Below are 23862 nucleotides of genomic sequence, written 5' to 3' on the forward strand. Positions count from 1 at the left end.
GCATGATAGATCAGGGGAAAAAATATTATAGTGGGTCGGACACATCACATTGCAACAGAGATGCAACAGCACCCCTGATTTTTCCATGGTTCTGGATGACAAGAACTAGGATACTGTTACCGCTGAAGATGAATAGATCATGCGGACACAGGTGGAGGTGTGCTGAAAAGAAGAGCAGAGTTTATAGTTTATTTCCTCCCAGGATTTATAGGCTTCTGACCACAGCCAGGGATTGGATGGTCAGGATAACATTTTTCTCACTGCACTGGCCATGAGAGATGCCCATCACAAGACGTGTAACAGAAAGAATGTACACATATCTATGTTTACAGCTACTCTCTTGGGAAAGTCCTTAGAAAACCATGTCAGCAAGCTCAGAAGCTGAGTTTTCAGGGCTACATCTCCCCTTTTTTGGTTTAACAAAAAGAAAAGAAAAAAGAAAAATGAACAAAGAAACTAGCAACATTATAAACAATCAAAAAGATAAATAATAGGAAAATACAATACTCCATACAATCAGAAGGCTGTAATTTCAGGGTGATAGCTCACCCTTTCATTATTACAAAAAAAACCTTTTTTTTTTTTTTGAAAAAAAAGCAGAAAACCAACAAAACTCAAAAATAAATGAAACAATTGTCCAACATCAACACCTGCTTGTGGATGGCTCTCAATTTGGTCACAGAGGCAGAATCCATGGCCAGATTGAAAGGCGCCTGGGAAAACTTATGAAATGCTCTGACAGCAGCCTGTAATTCCATCAATTGGGCTGATCTAAACTCATGACTCTCCAAAAAAATAAAACAAAAACCACCAACCTAAAAACAAAACAGCGACATCAATGGAAAGATTAATCTAATAAACTTGAGGAGCAGAAACTGCTTGCAGAACCTCCTCCAGCATCTACAGTGCCTCTGGGGTCAGTGTCAGAGGTGACTTTAAATCAGAGTCCCCCTTTAATAGACCAAACAAGGGAGACAGTTTAGTCGTGGTCAGTCCCATATGAGGACACAACCATGTAAAACTCCATTAATATTTGGACATCATTCATGCAGTGTCTGCACTGAATGCAAAAAAAAAGAATTGCACCTCCAGATGCGGGACTGTTCGTCCCAAAAATTATTTTGACCCTCAAATAATTTCAAGGAGGTTGTTTCTGGAGTCACTTGCAGCTCCATATCATTGGCAAATGCCAGCAAATTTTGCAGGCCTTATGGCAAAATCTCCATTGATATCTCTGTGTGGGCTCAGCATTAATGATAGCTGGCACCAGAAAGGCAAATTTGGGTCTGTCATCAGGATGCAAAGGAATTGCAAAGAACAATCCTTCAGATCCACAATGAGGACTAGCCAATCAGCAGGAAGCATGGCAGGTGAAGGCATGCTAGCCTGCAACATCCCCATGCTTTCCATCATAGCATGAACTTTCTGGAGGTCTTGCAATAACTTCCATTTCCCAGACTTGTTCTTGACACAGAAAACAGGAATGTCCCAGGGACTGGTTGAAACTCCAGATCACTGTGATCCAACTGTTCTTGCATCAAGTCACGGAGGGTGACTAGTCTATCATGGGAAAGGACAACAGAATCTGCTGAACAAAGAGTCAGTCTCAAGTTCTTCTTTGCATAGAATCTGTCAGCATCGGCTCCAAGGGTCACTCTGGGGCCCATCAGCAAACCTGACAATCGTGATGTCCATGCCAGTGTCAAAAACCCGCAGAAGCTAATCTCTGACAGCACCTCACCAAGGATGGACAGGAGATGGATGGTGTAGACCCATTCAGGATGATCCCTGGCTGTCAGAACAGCAGTCCAGTGACCCAGGGAGGTCCAGGGAACCCGAAGCCACCATCTCCCCACAGCTGGTTCTCAGCTCTGCGAACATAAAACTCAAAAGGCACAAGGTGAGCAAATCCAGGTCCTGCAGGGATAGGAACAGGAGGGGTGAGTGTGGAACCCATGGCAGAAATGCACCCCAGGAATTCCGAATCAACGTCCCCTGGGTGAGCAATAGTGCCTTGAGCATGAACACGGTATTCATCCACGCCACAAGAAGAGCACTCATGCCTTCACCCACCGGACCAAAGCATTCAGAAACACATGGAATGCCTGATACGCTCAGCTGCACAGTCATCTGACAAGAGGACAAGGTCCACAGGCCAGCTGAAGAAGCTCCAGCAGCCTGGGACCCCTGGCCCGTCAAGGCCACTGACTTCGCCCCTGCGGCAGCACCACCCGAGCCAGTGGTAACTCGCGCAGGACCTTGGTCTGCCGCGGCCGCAGGAGGTGGCGGGGGAGGGCCGGCTCCAGCCACAGGCTCGGGTGATGCCCGGGAACCCGAGGCGGGGGGGGCTGGAGGCAGTTCAGCACAGCCCACCTCCAGCGCCGGGAAGGACCGAGGCGCCGGTAGAGGCACAGCCTGCGAAGCCGCAGCACCGTCCTGCTCTGCTGCAAGGGGACAATCCAGGCTCGCAGGATGGGAATCCGGCAGCATGGGGCTGGCAGAACACGGCTTGGCATCGGCACCACTCGCAGAACCCGCCCCCACCCCCCACGAATCCGGCGCGGGGCGGGCAGCGCTCAGAACTGCCCCTAACAGCGTTTCTTCGGGGCGAAAGGTCCAAGAAGCGGTGCCAGCTGCTCCTCTGCTGGAAAAGCGTGCGCGGCCACCGGCGTGGAGCCCGGGCCCTGCCCGTCCCCCACCGCGGGGCAGGGCATGGCCCAGCCGCAGCAGGGACACGGGACCGGCCCTGAGGCATCCCCCAGGGTGGGTGCCGCCCCCCGTTCAAGCACCCCCCCATCGGTCTGTGCCAGGAGGGCACACGGAGGAGGCGAGTCCGCCCCGGGCTTCCACCGCCGGGGCATGGGCCGAGGCGGCGTTACACCCCCTGGGTCCGCAGCGCTCCCAACGGCCTGCTGGCAGGGATCCAACCCCGCCCTGGGCCTACACCGCCGGGGCGCCGGTCGAGGCGGGGTCACACCCACCGGTCCCGCGGCGGCCCCGTTCAATCCGTCGCACCTTCGCCAGATCCCGAGCAGCCGGAGCAGCCGAGGCTCATAACCGACCAGCAGAGCCTCAATCAGGGAATCGCCTAAAGGGTCCCAAGCTGACTGTGAAAAAATCGCTTCAACCACAGGGAAAAACCCCTCAATTCTCCCATACTCACACAATCGCTGAAAGTCAGCATATGAAACATCAATCCCTCTCTGATCAGACACCGCATGCCATATTTCCAGAACCAGGCCTTCGCTGAGAGAAAGCCCAAAACCATCCATAGCCACAGGCTAGACAGTACCCTGTAACACACGTGCAAGACACGTCGGGGTTCCCCAGATGTTACCGCTGAAGATGAATAGATCACACGGACACAGGTTGAGGTGTGGTGAAAGAAAGTGCAGAATTTATTTTTCCTCCCAGGATTTATAGGCTTCTGACCATGGCCAGGGATTGGATGGTCAGGATAACACTTTCTCACTGCACTGGCCATGAGAGATGCCCATCACAAGACGTGTAAGAGAAAGAATGTACACATATCTATGTTTACAGTTACTCTCCTGGGAAAGTCCTTAGAAAACTATGTCAGCAAGCTCAGAAGCTGAGTTTTCAGGGCGACAGTCTATCTCAAGGCCATTTTCATCTTGGGACATCACTTATCTTCCAGACTACATCCTGTACCTCAATTTTAACATGTAACATCTGTAAAGCGCTGCATCTGCCTTGTAACACTGATTCTTTTGATTGCTTCGAATAATAACTTCAATAACAGTTACTATTTAGTTAGGACAAATCAATTCCTTTTACTGCAATCCCGCATTTCTCTTTTTGACCACATTGATTCATGCTTTTAAAAAAAACCAACTTGAATCTTAGTATTTTTTCTATATTCTCAATAATCTCATTTTTTGCATTCACTTTATTTCCATTTCTAATTTCTTTAACATTTCTTGTGCTGCATCAAGTTTTTTCCACTCTCTCTCAAATTTGGTTAACATTTTTTTGAGCTATTATAGTTACTTTCTGTTCAGTATTCCTTGAATTACTGAATGGATTATGGAATCATACAAGGTAGAAACAATAATCTTAAGGTAAAACACAATATCAAAAATTTTAACTTTTTCCACTATGTACTTTATAAAGGTTATCTCACCTTTGAAATGAATATTGTAGCTCACAGAACTGGCAGCAGGAGTCTCCTGTGGCCCACGGTGTGTCCATTCAGCCATTGTTAGATCGTCCAGTTGGAGCTCAGCCCGGTGCAGCCCAGGCACAGGCACCAGGCTGGTCCATTTCAGCATCCCAAAGTCTTTGTGGCTCCCTGTGCACCCATTGCTTCCTGAATCCATTCTTGAATTCCCAGTTACTGCTGTGCAGGACATGAGAACACAGGAATAGCTTGTTTGGCTCATTCTTGTGTTTGCTGCTCCTGCCTAAAGGAATCATCAGGACTATATGCTGATGTCATGGTATAGCCCAACAGCAAAGACTTCTTCTGTAGTGTCTAAAACTCAAACCTTGTGTGACTGTTCAGACACTCTAAAATCCAGGGTGAAGATGACAGCTTTGGTATGGAAGAATCCTAGAAATTTTGACATGTGATTTTTCTAGTCAAGGATTTGAATGCCAATGTGGAAACTACAAAAATCTTCAAACTGGTTTTCATTGGCAACCCCTTTGAAATGGCATCAGCACACCTACGGGGGACAGGGTATGACAGCGGGGACAGTACTTGGCAATTCATGGCTTCAAGTGTGGGAGATAAATATTTTGCCCGGGTTCAACCTGAAGTTCAAGTTTTCCCAGGATTTTGATTGATTGGTCATTGCAGGTCAATTTAATAAATGCAAAAGGATGGAAAAGCACAATTTCTGGAGATTGTGCACTAGGGAGAAAATAGGAAGAAAACCTTGAAAACAGTCGGCAGGCTTTGGAAAAATTCTAAAAAGATGTGGGCTTTGGCTGCCCTCTGGCACAGAAGCCCCCCAGGGGTACAGGTCTCTGGGGCAGGAGACGAGTGCCAGCACTGCCAGGGCTCGGGTGGGGTGGCAGGTCTGCCTTGGCGGGGACTCTGCCACACCTGCTGATTTCAGTGCTGGCCGGGCCCCAGGGCTCAGAGCAGCATTCGTGCCCTGGCCCACACGTTCCTTGTCTGTGTCACACCTGCAGGTTTAGAATGGCCACCAGCTGGGACGTGTCCCAAGGAGGCCGTGCCAGCTTCTGTGCAAGGCCCCGTGCCCTTCCTGCTGCGGCTGCGTCGGCAGCCCTGGGGGCTCCTTCTGCTGCCCTGAGCCTGCAGAGCAGGGCAGCGTTGGCTGATGGTTTGAGGCATTCCTAAAGATCCTGTTGGGCTGTCTTAGACCCTTTGGGCAAGAGATTCCTCCCAACCTGGGCCATTTTTGGGGGGATGGGGGCAGGGGGAACCAGGGCAGCTGGCAGGGTGCGTGAGGGCCCTTTGTGACATATGGTCACCATGGGATGGAAAGGGACAGGGTGTCAGAGGGCCCTTTGTGACATGTGGTGGCATAGGAGCTGGCGGTGACAGGACCACGCCACAGTGCTCGGTGCACGCGACGGGACAGGACGCGTCAGAGCGGTGCTGTGAGGAGCCCCCGCACAGCACACTCGTTTGTGTCGGACCCGGAGCTTTTCCGAAGCGTTATTCCAACAGGTGACCTCGAGGCCAGACCACAGGGCTTGCTGACCTGTGGCCTTGCCGAGGCTTCTTTCTTAAGGTTCTGTCAAGGGCAGACCGTGGGACTTGGTGACCCGGGGCTTTTCCGAGGTGTCGCCCATCCCTGCAGTCACTGCCCTTGAGACCAGACCTCAAATCTTGACGAGGAGCCTCCTGTCCTTGTGGCAGGAGCCCTCAAGACACAAGTGCAGGACTTGCTGTCCTGCCGTCTTGCCAGGACTTGAGTCTTGCAGGTGCCTTCCAGGCACGACTGCAGCACTTGCTGACCTGTGGCCTTGCCGAGGCTTCTCAAGGTTCTCTCAAGGCAGACCGTGGGATTTGGTGACCCGGAGCTTTTCCGAGGTGTCGCCCATCCCTGCAGTCACTGCCCTTGAGACCAGACCTCAAACCTTGACGAGGAGCCTCCTGTCCTTGTGGCAGGAGCCCTCAAGACACAAGTGCAGGACTCGCTGTCCTGCCGTCTTGCCCGGACTTGAGTCTTGCAGGTGCCTTCCAGGCACGACTGCAGGACTTGCTGACTCGGAGCTTTTCCGAGCCATCTCTCCTGCAAGTAGCTATAAATCCAGTCCCTGCCATGGAGCAGCGACCCCCAAGAGTGCCCAAGTTGGCCTGGGTTGAGGAGGAGGAGGAAGGAGAAGGCCCTGGAGCTGTCCTGGCACAGGAGACTGAAGAGGTGCAGGAGTTCCAGGCACCACGGGAGGGTGAGTTGCAGAGCTCGGCCTTAGGGCTAGCGCCTGTTGCCAGCTTGGCCCCATCCCATTGCATGCCATGCCATCCCCTGGTGCTGTTCCTATGGAAAGGATGGGAGAGTGTTGAAGATGATATGGAGCAGCGACCCCCAAGAGTGCCCAAGCTGGCCTGGGTGCAGGAGGAGGAGGAGGAGGAAGAGGAAGAAGGCCCTGGAGCTGCCCCAGCACCAGAGACCGAAGAGGTGCAGCAGTTCCGGCCGCTGGAGGAGGGTGAGTGGCAGAGCTGGGCCACAGGGCTGGTGCCTGCGGCCATCTTGGCCCCATCCCATCCCATTGCATCCCATCTCATCCCATCCCACCCTGTCCTGTGGAGACACACCCATGGACAGCATAAAAGAGGGGCTGGGGCTGCCCCCCCAGCAGTGGCCGTGCTCCATCCCCTGGGGCATCCGCGGGGCTGTCCCTGCCTGGGGATCGCAGGGCTGGGCTGCGTTCTCCGGCCTCTCCCGCAGCCCCTCAGCTCTGGCTGCTCTTTGCCAGATGCAGCCATGGCCCAGACACAAGAGCAGGACCTTGGCGGTGGCCTCTTCCGCAGAACAGCGCAGGTACCTGCAGCCATCCCCAACTGGGCTGGGCCTGCTGGCACTGCTCAGCCCAGCAGCACGCCTGGAGCACTCCATGGAACATCCCCGATGTTTCTGTCTCCTGCCCTTCTCCTACAGCTGGTTTGCAGCTTCATCAAGAGAATTCGGGAAGAAGGGACCAGCGCCGTGGCCACTGGGCTCAGACCTTATTCATACATCTTCAACACCAAGGCCACTGCTGCCCTGCTGGATATGCTTGTAGAGGAGGGTTTTTACAGTCAAAAGCAAGTAAGCAGCCTGTGGCCAGGGTTTGATCCTCCAGGGATCGCTTGGCCTCCCAAGCCACGCTTGCTGATCACTCGAAGCCTTTGAGGCCATTGCAGCGTGCTGAGAAGGGAAGCACTTCTCTGGGGAAGCTGGGGACATTCCTGACTCCCTGTGGCAGCTTTCCAAGTCTCCCCTTGTGCTTTCTCCAGGTGCCTGCCATGGTGAGGTACATCCACCAGTGGCTCATGGCCAATCAGTTCTCTGAGCACAGGCTGAACAGGACCCTGATGGATCTGAGCGAGGCACAGCCCGCTGACGTGGTCATTGCTCTCCTGCGTGTGGCCCCAACGTGTGACAGGTACGGGGCCCACGTGCCCAGAGGGCTCAGGGCTCCTCAGCCCATCAGCCTGCACAGCCTGGCCCAGGTGTCTGACCAACAGAGACTTCCAGGGTCCTGTCTACCTGGGACCTTTCCCAGCCCTGCTACATCGGTCCCCGAGCCTGCTGCCATGCCATGGCCCTCAGGGCCCTGTCCCCACAGGGCTGGGCTGCCTGGCTGCTGCTGCTGGCGAGGGGCAGCAGGCAGAGGCAGAGCTGGCAGCAAGCTCAGCTCCCCCCCACTGCTGCCCAGGCCACGGGGATGTGTCTGAGACCCCCGTGAGACAGAGCTGTCGCCCCGCAGAGCTGCTATGACCATGTGGAAGACCATCTTGTGCTCGCCCAGGACAGCGGAGCGGGCATACCGGATAGTCCTCGATGTGCTGGGGAACTGGCCAGAGCACAGCAAGCGCACCTCTGATGGAGACAACACGGGTGTCTTTGCCCTGGCTGTGAGTTTCTGCAACTGGCCTTTGCTCAGCCCCTGGCAAGCCACCTCTTCAGCAGCTCAGTTTCCTCCTTCCCCAACTGCATCTCCCTGCCTCAGGCACTGGGCTGAAACCTGGCCTAGGGGCAGCTTCAGGGGCACCAGGCGTGGAGCTCCCCAGGGGTTTCCCCTGACCGCTCCCTGCCACACTCAGGCCCTGCCACCCGCACACCTCGGCACTGAGCGCTGTCTCAGGGTTCTCTGTCCTCTGCAGGCAACTGTGCTGATGTGGAAGATCCTTCAGATGCCCTGCGTCCCACATGTAGTGACGGTGCATTTCCCCCGCCTCTTTGTGCATCTGCTCTTCCAAGTGTTCTTCAGCACTTTGGAGATGCCAGAGGATCTCAATGCCTTCTGGAAGGGATGCCAGGAGCAACACGGCCTTGCCATCAGCCCCAACAGGTGCTCTATCCCACTCCTCCTGTCCCTGCCATGTCTCCACGGCACGAGCCAGTGCTCCCAGCATGACCTGGGCTTTGCTGTGCACACAGCTTTGCAGTGCAGGCCCTGAAGTCCCTGCTGTGCCAAATGCATCGTGAGGAAGTGGTGGTGGAAATGGAACACAAGCGTGGCTGGGACAAGCTGCTCTCTGCTGACACCCACCACTATGCCGTGGGTCTGCTGGCCAGGTGAGACCCCCTTCTCCCCACTGCCTCTGGCATTTGTGCCCCGTGCTGAGGTTGCCCAACACAGTCCCCACTGTCGTGGGCCAGAGGGCCTCGTCACCGAGGGACGGCTAGGGAGACTGGAAAAGGCTGGGAAAGGAGGGTGCCCACAAGGAGTCACCTCCCCAAGGGCCCAGGTCCCCTATCCTTGCAGGATGGTGCTCAAAGATCTGAACTCTGTCAATCAGTCCTGGGAGATGTTTGTCCTCCCAGCTCACAGTCTGGGCTACTTTTTCACCCTGGCAGGGAGATGTCGTCTGCCTCTATCCCCTTGTGTTCCCGCATCGTTCCCTACCTGCTCCAGCTGCTCAGCACACAGGAGGCACGCTGGGATCTGCCTGCCCTGGCATTCCTTATGGAGGTGAGCCTGATGGCCAAAAGTGCCTCCCTGCAGAGCTGCCTGCCACCTCTCTGCCCTCTCATAGCTGCAGCTGCCTGGGACGGTGCCCATGCCTTGTGCTGCTGCCCGGGCCCTGTTTCCTGTCTTGTTTCTGGGCTCCTGCCGGCTGCCTCCCCTGTCACTGCCCTGTGCCTTTCAGATCCTGGACTACCTGGACTTGAGCGAACGCAGCGCTAACAGAGTCCTGGAAATCTTCTCAAGGCACCTGCGGAGCGAGAGCAGGGACAAGCGTCACCTGGCGCTCAGGGCCCTTTTCAAGTTGATTGACGATCCCTCGATGGTGAGAAGTGGGCAGTGGCTGAAGCTGCGCCGGGAAACGCAGTCCCTTGGGCTTGGCTGGGCTTCGGGCCCCGAGGCAGCTGCTGCCAGCTCTCCTGCCTCCTGCTTCTTCCTGAGTGCTTTGGGACAGGCCTTTGGCCTCTTGGCCCTGTGGCAGCAGGGTGGCGTTTCACAGACTTGTCTTCCACACAGGCTGAAAAAATGCGGAGCCTGACTGAAAGTCTTGTAGATTTCCTGTGGGATGCAGATGGAGAGATAGTCAGGATGACAGTCGTGGTGCTCAGCTTTATCGTCTTGGACAAGGACATGCTGATACCCAGCCCCATTGCCCTGCAGCTGGCTGAGGCGCTCCTGCCACTCTTTGACCACGTAAGGCTCTGTGCCCCCAGCCGAGGCCACTGGCTGCTGCCCAGACACTTGGTGCCCGGGGGATTCTCAGGCCTGCACCCTGCTGAGCCCCATGCAGACAGGGCTGAGGTCTTTTTTCCTTCCTTCCTTTCATATAGGATAATAGCCAGGTGCAGCTGGTGTCCATATTATTCTTCCGATCATTGATGACTCTTCTAACAGAAAAGGAAAAAAAGGCCCTGAAGTCACACGTGCACCACAGCCTGCTGCCTCTCTTCTTCCACTGCCATGACGAGAACCAGCAGGTGGCAGAGGTGAGGATTCCTGGGCTGCTGCTGTCACCCGGGGAGGGGGCTCGGCCGCCTCCTGCCCTGGCACCTTGCCGGCTGCAGCCTCCTCCTGGCCTTGGCACACGAATGCGGGCGGGTCCTGTGTCCTGACTTGTGGGGCCATCTGCGGGTCTCTGCTGCTCTCCAGGCTTCTTGGGCAACGCTGCTTTGTGCGGCCGAGTTCCTGAAGAGGAGAGATCTTGAAAGACCTGTGAAAAAGAAGAAGCTGTGGATGATCACCGAGTGCCTGGTAAGGACGGCTTGGAAGGCCCAGCCTCAGCCTGGAGAAGCCCGCTGTCCCCAGCGCTCGGTGTGTGGGGCTGGCAGCTGCGCCCCTGCCCAGTGCCGCCCCCGGGGGCCGCACGGCTTCTTCTTCAGGCTCCTGTGGTCCCGAGCCTGGTTCCGATGGAGCCCCGATCCACTGGGGCTGCAGGGCAGGGCGGCACCGCGGCTCCCTGGGCAGCAGCCGGCCCTCTGCCCCTTGCAGAGCTCGGCGCCAGCGGCTGCTGGCCGGGCCTCAGGGTTGGCCGGGCAGGCAGCGCCCGGCCGAGGGGCAGAGCCCGCGCCAACCCTTCCCTCCTGCCGCTCTCTCCAGCTGGCACAGGACAGGAACCGAGCGGCGGAGGACCTGCGTCGGGCCCTGCCGTACCTGCAGAGCCCACAGGAGCCCCTGCGAGCAGCGGCCATCAGGTTCATCGGTGAGCCACGAGCCCGGGCTCCCTCCCCGCCCCGCCACAGCTCGGCCCCGGCCCCGACTGCTGCCCCGGCAGCGGCACCCGGGCCCCACGCCCTGGAGCCCCGCCTGCCCTCGGGGCTGCTGCTGCCGGCCTCTGGCAGCCGTGCCCTTGGGCTGAGTCAGGATGCGGCACGGGCCCGGGCTGAGCCCTGCCGGGGCGGGAGGGCGTGTGGCCACAGGGCTGGCAGCGCCGCTGGCAGGGAGCTGTGCCGCTGGGGCCCTGACAGGCTCTGTGTTCCCAGGGATGGCCGGGCGGCGCCTGAGGCGGCAGAAAGAAGACCTGCAGCTAATTTACAAATGTGAGTGAGGGCAGCGGGCTGTCAGCGGGGCTGCTGGGTGGAGCTGCAAGTCCTGGACTGTCTGCGAAGGTCTCTGCTCAATGTGCGGATGAGGGGCGGCGTGGGTGGATCACTCCGAGGTTTCACGTGGGGCATTCGTGGCCAGCAGCTTCGGGCTGATCCCCTTGGTCCCTGCTCCCTGCTGGCCATGGCAAGAGCCGGCTGGGATGGCCCTGGCCGGGGGCTCTCCGTGGGCCTCCGCAGGTCTGGGAATCTGACCGTGGCTCTGTTCATCTCTCTTCCAGCCCTTAAGAACGTGGTTTGTGACACCAGCCCTGCCATCGGAAACCTGGCAATTCAAACATTTTACATCACCCAGGCAGTAGAGACGGCTCGATATTCCATCTTGGAGAACCTGCAAGTTCAGCTGCGCAGGGCATGGAGGACACGGCCTCGTCTGTTGGGCCTCAGCTGGCTGCGCTGCTGGAGCTCTGCTGGCAACTGACCCGGCAGGCTCTGTCTGCTGGGGCCACCTGAACCAGCAGAGATTTTTTTTTGTTTCTTAAATATTGTTCTTTTCTTCTTTTCATTTTCTTTTAGGATATAAATATAGTATATATTATAATAGGCAGTCACTTCCCAAGACCTTTATCTTGCTGCCCATGGTGTACAGGGCATAGAGGAAGCGGGGAAAATGTGATTCCACTTGGGGAATCACAGCTCAGCAAGCTGCCCAGGCATGCAGTGGTGCAGGGAAAATGGCCAGAAACCCTTGGCCTTTGGTGGTTCTGCTGAAGGCACAAATGCTGTCTCAGCCAGGAAGCGCCGCCATCTGTGTCCTCGTGCCCGTGTGGTGCTGGCTGGGTTGCTGAGGGCTCCCACGTGCCTCTTGATCCTGCTCCTCTGGAGCTCCTGTGGGGCTGTGGCGCTGCTGCTGGTCCACGCTGGGGGAGACTCTGAGGGAACAGGGCACTGGGAGGCTGTAAATGGATGAGGGTCTGTGGAGGCCCAGGCGGGACAAAAGCGTGGGAAGGCGTGAGGGGCATGTGTGGAGGCTGGAGGCTCCAAAGGGGACAGGAGGCCCCTGAAAGGCTGGACCGGTGGGAAGACCTGAGGAATTGGGTGTCAGAGGGCATAAGCAGCCCCCGGGCAGCCACCTTTTTCCTGACAGCCGGCCGACCTGGCACTTCCCCAGAATGTCTCCCAGGCCTGCAGCAGAAGCCCTCGAGGCTGGGACAACACCCCTCCAGGAGGGTGCGGACAGCCCAAGGTGTGCCCAGGCTGGGCTGGCTGGGGACATGCAGGGCAGGGGGGTGCTGCCAGGCCACGGCCACTGGGTGCCTGCGATAAGGGGCAGTGGGCAGAGGCAGGGCTGGCCGCCAGCCCGGGCCCTCGCGGCTGCCCAGGACACGGTGCTGTGACTGAGGCTCCCCTGACACAGAGCTCGGGGTCCGCAGAGCTGCTGCCACCAAGGGGAGGGTGGTGATGTCTCCTCCAGCAGGGCTGCCCAGTCGCTGCTGCTGAAGCGACTCAGGAGCCCACAGAAACAGCAGCAGAGTGTGCACAGGAACAGCAGCAGAGTGTGCACAGGAACAGCAGCAGCCCCAACGTCGGCACCTGCAAAGTGAGGCGTCCGCAGCAGCCGGGTGCCAAACCGGGGGAGGCTGTGGGCACAGTTGCCTTTGGTTTGGCAGAAGGCTTCAGCAGAATTGGCCACAATGGCTTTCTCTTCATTTGCCAGCCTCACAGCAACGCTTGACAGCTTCAGCTGCAGCCTGTGCCCCTGACTGACTTGGATGGCCGTGCTTGAGGGCGGGCTCGCCTTCCACACTCAGGTGTCCCAAGGCAGCGGCATCAGCGCCATCATGAGAGAGAGAGTAAGAGACTCTGATGGGACATGAGCCCTGTGCTGCAGCTGCCCTCCCTCTCTTCTGTCCAGGCACCTTAAAGACACATGAAACAAAATCCTGGACTTGATTGGAACAAAGGAGTAAGCAGCATGCACTGAAAAAAAGCAGGGACTTACATGGCTTAGTTTTCCACTCCACTTGGAGAATCACAGAATCTCAGAACATTTTGTGTTGCAAAGTATCATAAACATCATCCACTTCCAACCACCCTGCCATGGGCACAGGTGGTGTGCAGACACAACTGTCACTAGAATTGGAAGAACACTTCTCCATGTTGACCTTTTCCTCACCTGGATTTCAAGCAAAGATGAAAAAATCATCTGGTGAATCACAAATGAATATTGTAGCTCACAGAACTGGCAGCAGGAGTCTCCTGTGGCCCACGGTGTGTCCATTCAGCCATTGTTAGATCGTCCAGTTGGAGCTCAGCCCGGTGCAGCCCAGGCACAGGCACCAGGCTGGTCCATTTCAGCATCCCAAAGTCTTTGTGGCTCCCTGTGCACCCATTGCTTCCTGAATCCATTCTTGAATTCCCAGTTACTGCTGTGCAGGACATGAGAACACAGGAATAGCTTGTTTGGCTCATTCTTGTGTTTGCTGCTCCTGCCTAAAGGAATCATCAGGACTATATGCTGATGTCATGGTATAGCCCAACAGCAAAGACTTCTTCTGTAGTGTCTAAAACTCAAACCTTGTGTGACTGTTCAGACACTCTAAAATCCAGGGTGAAGATGACAGCTTTGGTATGGAAGAATCCTAGAAATTTTGACATGTGATTTTTCTAGTCAAGGATTTGAATGCCAATGTGGAAACTACAAAAATCTTCAAACTGGTTTTCATTGGCAACCCCTTTGAAATGGCATCAGCACACCTACAGGGGACAGGGTATGACAGCGGGGACAGTACTTGGCAATTCATGGCTTCAAGTGTGGGAGATAAATATTTTGCCCGGGTTCAAGCTGAAGTTCAAGTTTTCCCAGGATTTTGATTGATTGGTCATTGCAGGTCAATTTAATAAATGCAAAAGGATGGAAAAGCACAATTTCTGGAGATTGTGCACTAGGGAGAAAATAGGAAGAAAACCTTGAAAACAGTCGGCAGGCTTTGGAAAAATTCTAAAAAGATGTGGGCTTTGGCTGCCCTCTGGCACAGAAGCCCCCCAGGGGTACAGGTCTCTGGGGCAGGAGACGAGTGCCAGCACTGCCAGGGCTCGGGTGGGGTGGCAGGTCTGCCTTGGCGGGGACTCTGCCACACCTGCTGATTTCAGTGCTGGCCGGGCCCCAGGGCTCAGAGCAGCATTCGTGCCCTGGCCCACACGTTCCTTGTCTGTGTCACACCTGCAGGTTTAGAATGGCCACCAGCTGGGACGTGTCCCAAGGAGGCCGTGCCAGCTTCTGTGCAAGGCCCCGTGCCCTTCCTGCTGCGGCTGCGTCGGCAGCCCTGGGGGCTCCTTCTGCTGCCCTGAGCCTGCAGAGCAGGGCAGCGTTGGCTGATGGTTTGAGGCATTCCTAAAGATCCTGTTGGGCTGTCTTAGACCCTTTGGGCAAGAGATTCCTCCCAACCTGGGCCATTTTTGGGGGGATGGGGGCAGGGGGAACCAGGGCAGCTGGCAGGGTGCGTGAGGGCCCTTTGTGACATATGGTCACCATGGGATGGAAAGGGACAGGGTGTCAGAGGGCCCTTTGTGACATGTGGTGGCATAGGAGCTGGCGGTGACAGGACCACGCCACAGTGCTCGGTGCACGCGACGGGACAGGACGCGTCAGAGCGGTGCTGTGAGGAGCCCCCGCACAGCACACTCGTTTGTGTCGGACCCGGAGCTTTTCCGAAGCGTTATTCCAACAGGTGACCTCGAGGCCAGACCACAGGGCTTGCTGACCTGTGGCCTTGCCGAGGCTTCTTTCTTAAGGTTCTGTCAAGGGCAGACCGTGGGACTTGGTGACCCGGGGCTTTTCCGAGGTGTCGCCCATCCCTGCAGTCACTGCCCTTGAGACCAGACCTCAAATCTTGACGAGGAGCCTCCTGTCCTTGTGGCAGGAGCCCTCAAGACACAAGTGCAGGACTTGCTGTCCTGCCGTCTTGCCAGGACTTGAGTCTTGCAGGTGCCTTCCAGGCACGACTGCAGCACTTGCTGACCTGTGGCCTTGCCGAGGCTTCTCAAGGTTCTCTCAAGGCAGACCGTGGGATTTGGTGACCCGGAGCTTTTCCGAGGTGTCGCCCATCCCTGCAGTCACTGCCCTTGAGACCAGACCTCAAACCTTGACGAGGAGCCTCCTGTCCTTGTGGCAGGAGCCCTCAAGACACAAGTGCAGGACTCGCTGTCCTGCCGTCTTGCCCGGACTTGAGTCTTGCAGGTGCCTTCCAGGCACGACTGCAGGACTTGCTGACTCGGAGCTTTTCCGAGCCATCTCTCCTGCAAGTAGCTATAAATCCAGTCCCTGCCATGGAGCAGCGACCCCCAAGAGTGCCCAAGTTGGCCTGGGTTGAGGAGGAGGAGGAAGGAGAAGGCCCTGGAGCTGTCCTGGCACAGGAGACTGAAGAGGTGCAGGAGTTCCAGGCACCACGGGAAGGTGAGTTGCAGAGCTCGGCCTTAGGGCTAGCGCCTGTTGCCAGCTTGGCCCCATCCCATTGCATGCCATGCCATCCCCTGGTGCTGTTCCTATGGAAAGGATGGGAGAGTGTTGAAGATGATATGGAGCAGCGACCCCCAAGAGTGCCCAAGCTGGCCTGGGTGCAGGAGGAGGAGGAGGAGGAAGAGGAAGAAGGCCCTGGAGCTGCCCCAGCACCAGAGACCGAAGAGGTGCAGCAGTTCCGGCCGCTGGAGGAGGGTGAGTGGCAGAGCTGGGCCACAGGGCTGGTGCCTGCGGCCATCTTGGCCCCATCCCATCCCATTGCATCCCATCTCATCCCATCCCACCCTGTCCTGTGGAGACACACCCATGGACAGCATAAAAGAGGGGCTGGGGCTGCCCCCCCAGCAGTGGCCGTGCTCCATCCCCTGGGGCATCCGCGGGGCTGTCCCTGCCTGGGGATCGCAGGGCTGGGCTGCGTTCTCCGGCCTCTCCCGCAGCCCCTCAGCTCTGGCTGCTCTTTGCCAGATGCAGCCATGGCCCAGACACAAGAGCAGGACCTTGGCGGTGGCCTCTTCCGCAGAACAGCGCAGGTACCTGCAGCCATCCCCAACTGGGCTGGGCCTGCTGGCACTGCTCAGCCCAGCAGCACGCCTGGAGCACTCCATGGAACATCCCCGATGTTTCTGTCTCCTGCCCTTCTCCTACAGCTGGTTTGCAGCTTCATCAAGAGAATTCGGGAAGAAGGGACCAGCGCCGTGGCCACTGGGCTCAGACCTTATTCATACATCTTCAACACCAAGGCCACTGCTGCCCTGCTGGATATGCTTGTAGAGGAGGGTTTTTACAGTCAAAAGCAAGTAAGCAGCCTGTGGCCAGGGTTTGATCCTCCAGGGATCGCTTGGCCTCCCAAGCCACGCTTGCTGATCACTCGAAGCCTTTGAGGCCATTGCAGCGTGCTGAGAAGGGAAGCACTTCTCTGGGGAAGCTGGGGACATTCCTGACTCCCTGTGGCAGCTTTCCAAGTCTCCCCTTGTGCTTTCTCCAGGTGCCTGCCATGGTGAGGTACATCCACCAGTGGCTCATGGCCAATCAGTTCTCTGAGCACAGGCTGAACAGGACCCTGATGGATCTGAGCGAGGCACAGCCCGCTGACGTGGTCATTGCTCTCCTGCGTGTGGCCCCAACGTGTGACAGGTACGGGGCCCACGTGCCCAGAGGGCTCAGGGCTCCTCAGCCCATCAGCCTGCACAGCCTGGCCCAGGTGTCTGACCAACAGAGACTTCCAGGGTCCTGTCTACCTGGGACCTTTCCCAGCCCTGCTACATCGGTCCCCGAGCCTGCTGCCATGCCATGGCCCTCAGGGCCCTGTCCCCACAGGGCTGGGCTGCCTGGCTGCTGCTGCTGGCGAGGGGCAGCAGGCAGAGGCAGAGCTGGCAGCAAGCTCAGCTCCCCCCCACTGCTGCCCAGGCCACGGGGATGTGTCTGAGACCCCCGTGAGACAGAGCTGTCGCCCCGCAGAGCTGCTATGACCATGTGGAAGACCATCTTGTGCTCGCCCAGGACAGCGGAGCGGGCATACCGGATAGTCCTCGATGTGCTGGGGAACTGGCCAGAGCACAGCACGCGCACCTCTGATGGAGACAACACGGGTGTCTTTGCCCTGGCTGTGAGTTTCTGCAACTGGCCTTTGCTCAGCCCCTGGCAAGCCACCTCTTCAGCAGCTCAGTTTCCTCCTTCCCCAACTGCATCTCCCTGCCTCAGGCACTGGGCTGAAACCTGGCCTAGGGGCAGCTTCAGGGGCACCAGGCGTGGAGCTCCCCAGGGGTTTCCCCTGACCGCTCCCTGCCACGCTCAGGCCCTGCCACCCGCACACCTCGGCACTGAGCGCTGTCTCAGGGTTCTCTGTCCTCTGCAGGCAACTGTGCTGATGTGGAAGATCCTTCAGATGCCCTGCGTCCCACATGTAGTGACGGTGCATTTCCCCCGCCTCTTTGTGCATCTGCTCTTCCAAGTGTTCTTCAGCACTTTGGAGATGCCAGAGGATCTCAATGCCTTCTGGAAGGGATGCCAGGAGCAACACGGCCTTGCCATCAGCCCCAACAGGTGCTCTATCCCACTCCTCCTGTCCCTGCCATGTCTCCACGGCACGAGCCAGTGCTCCCAGCGTGACCTGGGCTTTGCTGTGCACACAGCTTTGCAGTGCAGGCCCTGAAGTCCCTGCTGTGCCAAATGCATCGTGAGGAAGTGGTGGTGGAAATGGAACACAAGCGTGGCTGGGACAAGCTGCTCTCTGCTGACACCCACCACTATGCCGTGGGTCTGCTGGCCAGGTGAGACCCCCTTCTCCCCACTGCCTCTGGCATTTGTGCCCCGTGCTGAGGTTGCCCAACACAGTCCCCACTGTCGTGGGCCAGAGGGCCTCGTCACCGAGGGACGGCTAGGGAGACTGGAAAAGGCTGGGAAAGGAGGGTGCCCACAAGGAGTCACCTCCCCAAGGGCCCAGGTCCCCTATCCTTGCAGGATGGTGCTCAAAGATCTGAACTCTGTCAATCAGTCCTGGGAGATGTTTGTCCTCCCAGCTCACAGTCTGGGCTACTTTTTCACCCTGGCAGGGAGATGTCGTCTGCCTCTATCCCCTTGTGTTCCCGCATCGTTCCCTACCTGCTCCAGCTGCTCAGCACACAGGAGGCACGCTGGGATCTGCCTGCCCTGGCATTCCTTGTGGAGGTGAGCCTGATGGCCAAAAGTGCCTCCCTGCAGAGCTGCCTGCCACCTCTCTGCCCTCTCATAGCTGAAGCTGCCTGGGACGGTGCCCATGCCTTGTGCTGCTGCCCGGGCCCTGTTTCCTGTCTTGTTTCTGGGCTCCTGCCGGCTGCCTCCCCTGTCACTGCCCTGTGCCTTTCAGATCCTGGACTACCTGGACTTGAGCGAACGCAGCGCTAACAGAGTCCTGGAAATCTTCTCAAGGCACCTGCGGAGCGAGAGCAGGGACAAGCGTCACCTGGCGCTCAGGGCCCTTTTCAAGTTGATTGACGATCCCTCGATGGTGAGAAGTGGGCAGTGGCTGAAGCTGCGCCGGGAAACGCAGTCCCTTGGGCTCGGCTGGGCTTCGGGCCCCGAGGCAGCTGCTGCCAGCTCTCCTGCCTCCTGCTTCTTCCTGAGTGCTTTGGGACAGGCCTTTGGCCTCTTGGCCCTGTGGCAGCAGGGTGGCGTTTCACAGACTTGTCTTCCACACAGGCTGAAAAAATGCGGAGCCTGACTGAAAGTCTTGTAGATTTCCTGTGGGATGCAGATGGAGAGATAGTCAGGATGACAGTCATGGTGCTCAGCTTTATCGTCTTGGACAAGGACATGCTGATACCCAGCCCCATTGCCCTGCAGCTGGCTGAGGCGCTCCTGCCACTCTTTGACCACGTAAGGCTCTGTGCCCCCAGCCGAGGCCACTGGCTGCTGCCCAGACACTTGGTGCCCGGGGGATTCTCAGGCCTGCGCCCTGCTGAGCCCCATGCAGACAGGGCTGAGGTCTTTTTTCCTTCCTTCCTTTCATATAGGATAATAGCCAGGTGCAGCTGGTGTCCATATTATTCTTCCGATCATTGATGACTCTTCTAACAGAAAAGGAAAAAAAGGCCCTGAAGTCACACGTGCACCACAGCCTGCTGCCTCTCTTCTTCCACTGCCATGACGAGAACCAGCAGGTGGCAGAGGTGAGGATTCCTGGGCTGCTGCTGTCACCCGGGGAGGGGGCTCGGCCGCCTCCTGCCCTGGCACCTTGCCGGCTGCAGCCTCCTCCTGGCCTTGGCACACGAATGCGGGCGGGTCCTGTGTCCTGACTTGTGGGGCCATCTGCGGGTCTCTGCTGCTCTCCAGGCTTCTTGGGCAACGCTGCTTTGTGCGGCCGAGTTCCTGAAGAGGAGAGATCTTGAAAGACCTGTGAAAAAGAAGAAGCTGTGGATGATCACCGAGTGCCTGGTAAGGACGGCTTGGAAGGCCCAGCCTCAGCCTGGAGAAGCCCGCTGTCCCCAGCGCTCGGTGTGTGGGGCTGGCAGCTGCGCCCCTGCCCAGTGCCGCCCCCGGGGGCCGCACGGCTTCTTCTTCAGGCTCCTGTGGTCCCGAGCCTGGTTCCGATGGAGCCCCGATCCACTGGGGCTGCAGGGCAGGGCGGCACCGCGGCTCCCTGGGCAGCAGCCGGCCCTCTGCCCCTTGCAGAGCTCGGCGCCAGCGGCTGCTGGCCGGGCCTCAGGGTTGGCCGGGCAGGCAGCGCCCGGCCGAGGGGCAGAGCCCGCGCCAACCCTTCCCTCCTGCCGCTCTCTCCAGCTGGCACAGGACAGGAACCGAGCGGCGGAGGACCTGCGTCGGGCCCTGCCGTACCTGCAGAGCCCACAGGAGCCCCTGCGAGCGGCGGCCATCAGGTTCATCGGTGAGCCACGAGCCCGGGCTCCCTCCCCGCCCCGCCACAGCTCGGCCCCGGCCCCGACTGCTGCCCCGGCAGCGGCACCCGGGCCCGGTGCCCTGGAGCCCCGCCTGCCCTCGGGGCTGCTGCTGCCGGCCTCTGGCAGCCGTGCCCTTGGGCTGAGTCAGGATGCGGCACGGGCCCGGGCTGAGCCCTGCCGGGGCGGGAGGGCGTGTGGCCACAGGGCTGGCAGCGCCGCTGGCAGGGAGCTGTGCCGCTGGGGCCCTGACAGGCTCTGTGTTCCCAGGGATGGCCGGGCGGCTCCTGAGGCGGCAGAAAGAAGACCTGCAGCTAATTTACAAATGTGAGTGAGGGCAGCGGGCTGTCAGCGGGGCTGCTGGGTGGAGCTGCAAGTCCTGGACTGTCTGCGAAGGTCTCTGCTCAATGTGCGGATGAGGGGCGGCGTGGGTGGATCACTCCGAGGTTTCACGTGGGGCATTCGTGGCCAGCAGCTTCGGGCTGATCCCCTTGGTCCCTGCTCCCTGCTGGCCATGGCAAGAGCCGGCTGGGATGGCCCTGGCCGGGGGCTCTCCGTGGGCCTCCGCAGGTCTGGGAATCTGACCGTGGCTCTGTTCATCTCTCTTCCAGCCCTTAAGAACGTGGTTTGTGACACCAGCCCTGCCATCGGAAACCTGGCAATTCAAACATTTTACATCACCCAGGCAGTAGAGACGGCTCGATATTCCATCTTGGAGAACCTGCAAGTTCAGCTGCGCAGGGCATGGAGGACACGGCCTCGTCTGTTGGGCCTCAGCTGGCTGCGCTGCTGGAGCTCTGCTGGCAACTGACCCGGCAGGCTCTGTCTGCTGGGGCCACCTGAACCAGCAGAGATTTTTTTTTGTTTCTTAAATATTGTTCTTTTCTTCTTTTCATTTTCTTTTAGGATATAAATATAGTATATATTATAATAGGCAGTCACTTCCCAAGACCTTTATCTTGCTGCCCATGGTGTACAGGGCATAGAGGAAGCGGGGAAAATGTGATTCCACTTGGGGAATCACAGCTCAGCAAGCTGCCCAGGCATGCAGTGGTGCAGGGAAAATGGCCAGAAACCCTTGGCCTTTGGTGGTTCTGCTGAAGGCACAAACCCTGTCTCAGCCAGGAAGCGCCGCCATCTGTGTCCTCGTGCCCGTGTGGTGCTGGCTGGGTTGCTGAGGGCTCCCACGTGCCTCTTGATCCTGCTCCTCTGGAGCTCCTGTGGGGCTGTGGCGCTGCTGCTGGTCCACGCTGGGGGAGACTCTGAGGGAACAGGGCACTGGGAGGCTGTAAATGGATGAGGGTCTGTGGAGGCCCAGGCGGGACAAAAGCGTGGGAAGGCGTGAGGGGCATGTGTGGAGGCTGGAGGCTCCAAAGGGGACAGGAGGCCCCTGAAAGGCCGGACCGGTGGGAAGACCTGAGGAATTGGGTGTCAGAGGGCATAAGCAGCCCCCGGGCAGCCACCTTTTTCCTGACAGCCGGCCGACCTGGCACTTCCCCAGAATGTCTCCCAGGCCTGCAGCAGAAGCCCTCGAGGCTGGGACAACACCCCTCCAGGAGGGTGCGGACAGCCCAAGGTGTGCCCAGGCTGGGCTGGCTGGGGACATGCAGGGCAGGGGGGTGCTGCCGGCCCATGGCCACTGGGTGCCTGTGATAAGGGGCAGTGGGCAGAGGCAGGGCTGGCCGCCAGCCCGGACCCTCGCGGCTGCCCAGGACACGGTGCTGTGACTGAGGCTCCCCTGACACAGAGCTCGGGGTCCGCAGAGCTGCTGCCACCAAGGGGAGGGTGGTGATGTCTCCTCCAGCAGGGCTGCCCAGTCGCTGCTGCTGAAGCGACTCAGGAGCCCACAGAAACAGCAGCAGAGTGTGCACAGGAACAGCAGCAGAGTGTGCACAGGAACAGCAGCAGCCCCAACGTCGGCACCTGCACAGTGAGGCGTCCGCAGCAGCCGGGTGCCAAACCGGGGGAGGCTGTGGGCACAGTTGCCTTTGGTTTGGCAGAAGGCTTCAGCAGAATTGGCCACAATGGCTTTCTCTTCACTTGCCAGCCTCACAGCAACGCTTGGCAGCTTCAGCTGCAGCCTGTGCCCCTGACTGACTTGGATGGCCGTGCTTGAGGGCGGGCTCGCCTTCCACATGTCATGTGTTGTTGTAGTGCGTCTAAAAATCTTGGTATCTCCCAAGAGTAAAACTCACCTCTGTTTTGTGTAATGTTAGTTCCTACCTGAGAACCTTCTCCCTTCCCTTTTCCCATTGGCTGTGACCTCTCTGTATCCCCCGATCACCCGCACCCCTTTGTATAAGAGATAAGACCCAGGGCATTTCTGTCTCTTTCTTGCCCCGGATGGACGACTGACAATAAACCTGCAATTTGGATTATTCCAGCAAGTTTGGGCCTCCTGTGTCTAGATACTTTGAGTCCGTGTTGTATCCACTTATCCCTCCGGCCCCTGTTCCCCAGGGAGAAGGGGCAGGGAGAGAGAGAGTTACACCCCTTGCTCCTGCAGAGGGGCAGGGAGAGGGGTGTCCCGGCCCTGCCTCCCGATGGGGGGGTGCCAGCCTACCGAGCCTGGCGTGGCAGGGTGCGGGCCCCCGCCTGGCTCCTGCAGGGGAGGAGCTGGGTCTCTCCACAGGCTTGGTGAGGGAATGGAGCCCCCAGAGCCCGGCGTGGGGGGGTGCAGGCAGAGAAACCCAGGGAATACCAGCCTTGGAGAAGATGAAGGTATGCTAACAGCGGCTCCTGTAGTATACAATAGCAGCTGATATTCAAGTCAGTTATGTTAATATTAACCAGCTGCCATCTGATAGTTTCTTACAGTTTGTAGATCGACTGAGACTACAGATACAGAGACAAGTTAAAGAACCAGTGGCCCAGACAGAACTGCTTCAAGAAATGGCCCAAAGAAATGCCAACGACGCTTGTCGTAGAGCAATTCTGAGTCTACCTATTAACCCTCCACCCACCATAGCAGATATGATTGAAGCCATGTGCCCAGAAAGCAGACTTGTACAGTGTACACGGCAAGAAACCAGGCAACCCAAGGACAGTGGCAGCAGTGACAGCAGGAATGAATAAGCCACAGATGTCACCAGAACAGCTGCAGCACATCGTCTGTTTCCAGTGCAAGAGGCCAGGACATTTTGCAAGGAACTGTCCTCAAACCCAGCAACAAGGGAAACACTAGAAAGAAGCTGTAGCCAGTCAACCAAGAAACTAAAGTCTCAGTGCTTTTCTGTCAAGCGCAGAGACATAAAAATGACAGACCTGAAGCAGAAAAAAGACTCTATTTTAATGGGAAAAGGGGAGGAAAGGGAGCGGGCTGAGAGGCTGCAGAAATATAATTGTGAGGAAGGTTTGCCTAATAAGGTCTGGCAACCGCAAAAGTGATTCAGTAAGTGATTTGTAACTTGTCATGAGGTGACTTTACCTTTAAGGTGGTTTTAAGAGCTAAGGAAGTTGAAGCTGCTGGTGGCTGATGAGAGTCTTTTCTCCTGACCAATTATCGGTCATTACTGGGAATTGACAGCAGTTTTGAGCATTGAAAAGGGAGATCAACTTGTGAACCCTACCTTAAGATGTAAAGTCAGAGCACTCTTGGGCTCTTTGTTTCCTGGCTGTGAAAGGTAACAGAGCTCCAGGCCTCCCGTTCTCTGCCCGGCCATGTGGCCGGGCAGGGGCTGGGCTGGACCCAGCAGCTCTCGGCCGGGAGATGGGGGCTTGCGGGGGGCTTTCCCCGGGCTCTGGCCAAGCCAAGCTGATCTCTGGCTCGGCTGCAGGTTTTGCTGTGACTAAATTTACTAGAGACTGCCGAGTGAAGAAAGAA

At 57.6% G+C, this 23862-nt stretch overlaps 3 protein-coding genes across 11 annotated transcripts; all 3 read left to right on the top strand.

The window, feature by feature from the left end:
* Positions 1–3316: 3316 nt before the first annotated feature.
* LOC147645902 (uncharacterized) lies at positions 3317–9799 on the top strand. 5 transcript variants are annotated; one of them, XM_086874122.1, is made up of 5 exons: positions 3317–7584; positions 7909–8056; positions 8306–8720; positions 9003–9117; positions 9296–9799. In XM_086874122.1, exons 3-5 carry the CDS (start codon positions 8620–8622, stop codon positions 9647–9649), a joined length of 570 nt encoding a protein of 189 aa, XP_086730248.1. In that variant the 5' UTR covers positions 3317–7584; positions 7909–8056; positions 8306–8619; the 3' UTR covers positions 9650–9799. The 5 variants fall into 3 exon arrangements, 3 of the variants coding, with proteins under 3 accessions (XP_086730248.1, XP_086730249.1, XP_086730250.1); XM_086874123.1 differs by lacking the exon at positions 3317–7584 and having other exon boundaries at positions 7722–8056; XM_086874124.1 differs by lacking the exons at positions 3317–7584; positions 7909–8056 and having other exon boundaries at positions 8064–8720.
* On the top strand, positions 9700–11757 carry LOC147645903 (uncharacterized). Its single transcript, XM_086874133.1, has 5 exons — positions 9700–9774; positions 10261–10362; positions 10708–10810; positions 11091–11147; positions 11432–11757. The coding sequence occupies exons 1-5, from the start codon at positions 9700–9702 to the stop codon at positions 11629–11631; spliced, it is 537 nt and encodes a 178-aa protein (XP_086730259.1). The 3' UTR covers positions 11632–11757.
* Positions 11758–14732: 2975 nt separating this feature from the next.
* LOC147645904 (maestro heat-like repeat-containing protein family member 7) lies at positions 14733–20976 on the top strand. 5 transcript variants are annotated; one of them, XM_086874130.1, is made up of 17 exons: positions 14733–14995; positions 15248–15606; positions 15706–15864; positions 16135–16199; positions 16317–16466; positions 16655–16803; positions 17128–17275; positions 17525–17712; positions 17802–17939; positions 18222–18336; positions 18515–18655; positions 18847–19023; positions 19161–19316; positions 19480–19581; positions 19927–20029; positions 20310–20366; positions 20651–20976. In XM_086874130.1, exons 2-17 carry the CDS (start codon positions 15480–15482, stop codon positions 20848–20850), a joined length of 2175 nt encoding a protein of 724 aa, XP_086730256.1. In that variant the 5' UTR covers positions 14733–14995; positions 15248–15479; the 3' UTR covers positions 20851–20976. The 5 variants fall into 5 exon arrangements, with proteins under 5 accessions (XP_086730256.1, XP_086730252.1, XP_086730254.1 ...); XM_086874126.1 differs by having other exon boundaries at positions 14762–14995; positions 15706–16466; XM_086874128.1 differs by having other exon boundaries at positions 14764–15606; positions 17128–17712.
* Positions 20977–23862: the final 2886 nt, after the last annotated feature.

The sequence above is a fragment of the Cyanistes caeruleus genome, unplaced genomic scaffold (genome assembly GCF_971803275.1).
Source record: "Cyanistes caeruleus unplaced genomic scaffold, bCyaCae1.hap1.1 HAP1_SCAFFOLD_145, whole genome shotgun sequence".
NCBI classification, from domain to species: Eukaryota; Metazoa; Chordata; class Aves; order Passeriformes; family Paridae; genus Cyanistes; species Cyanistes caeruleus.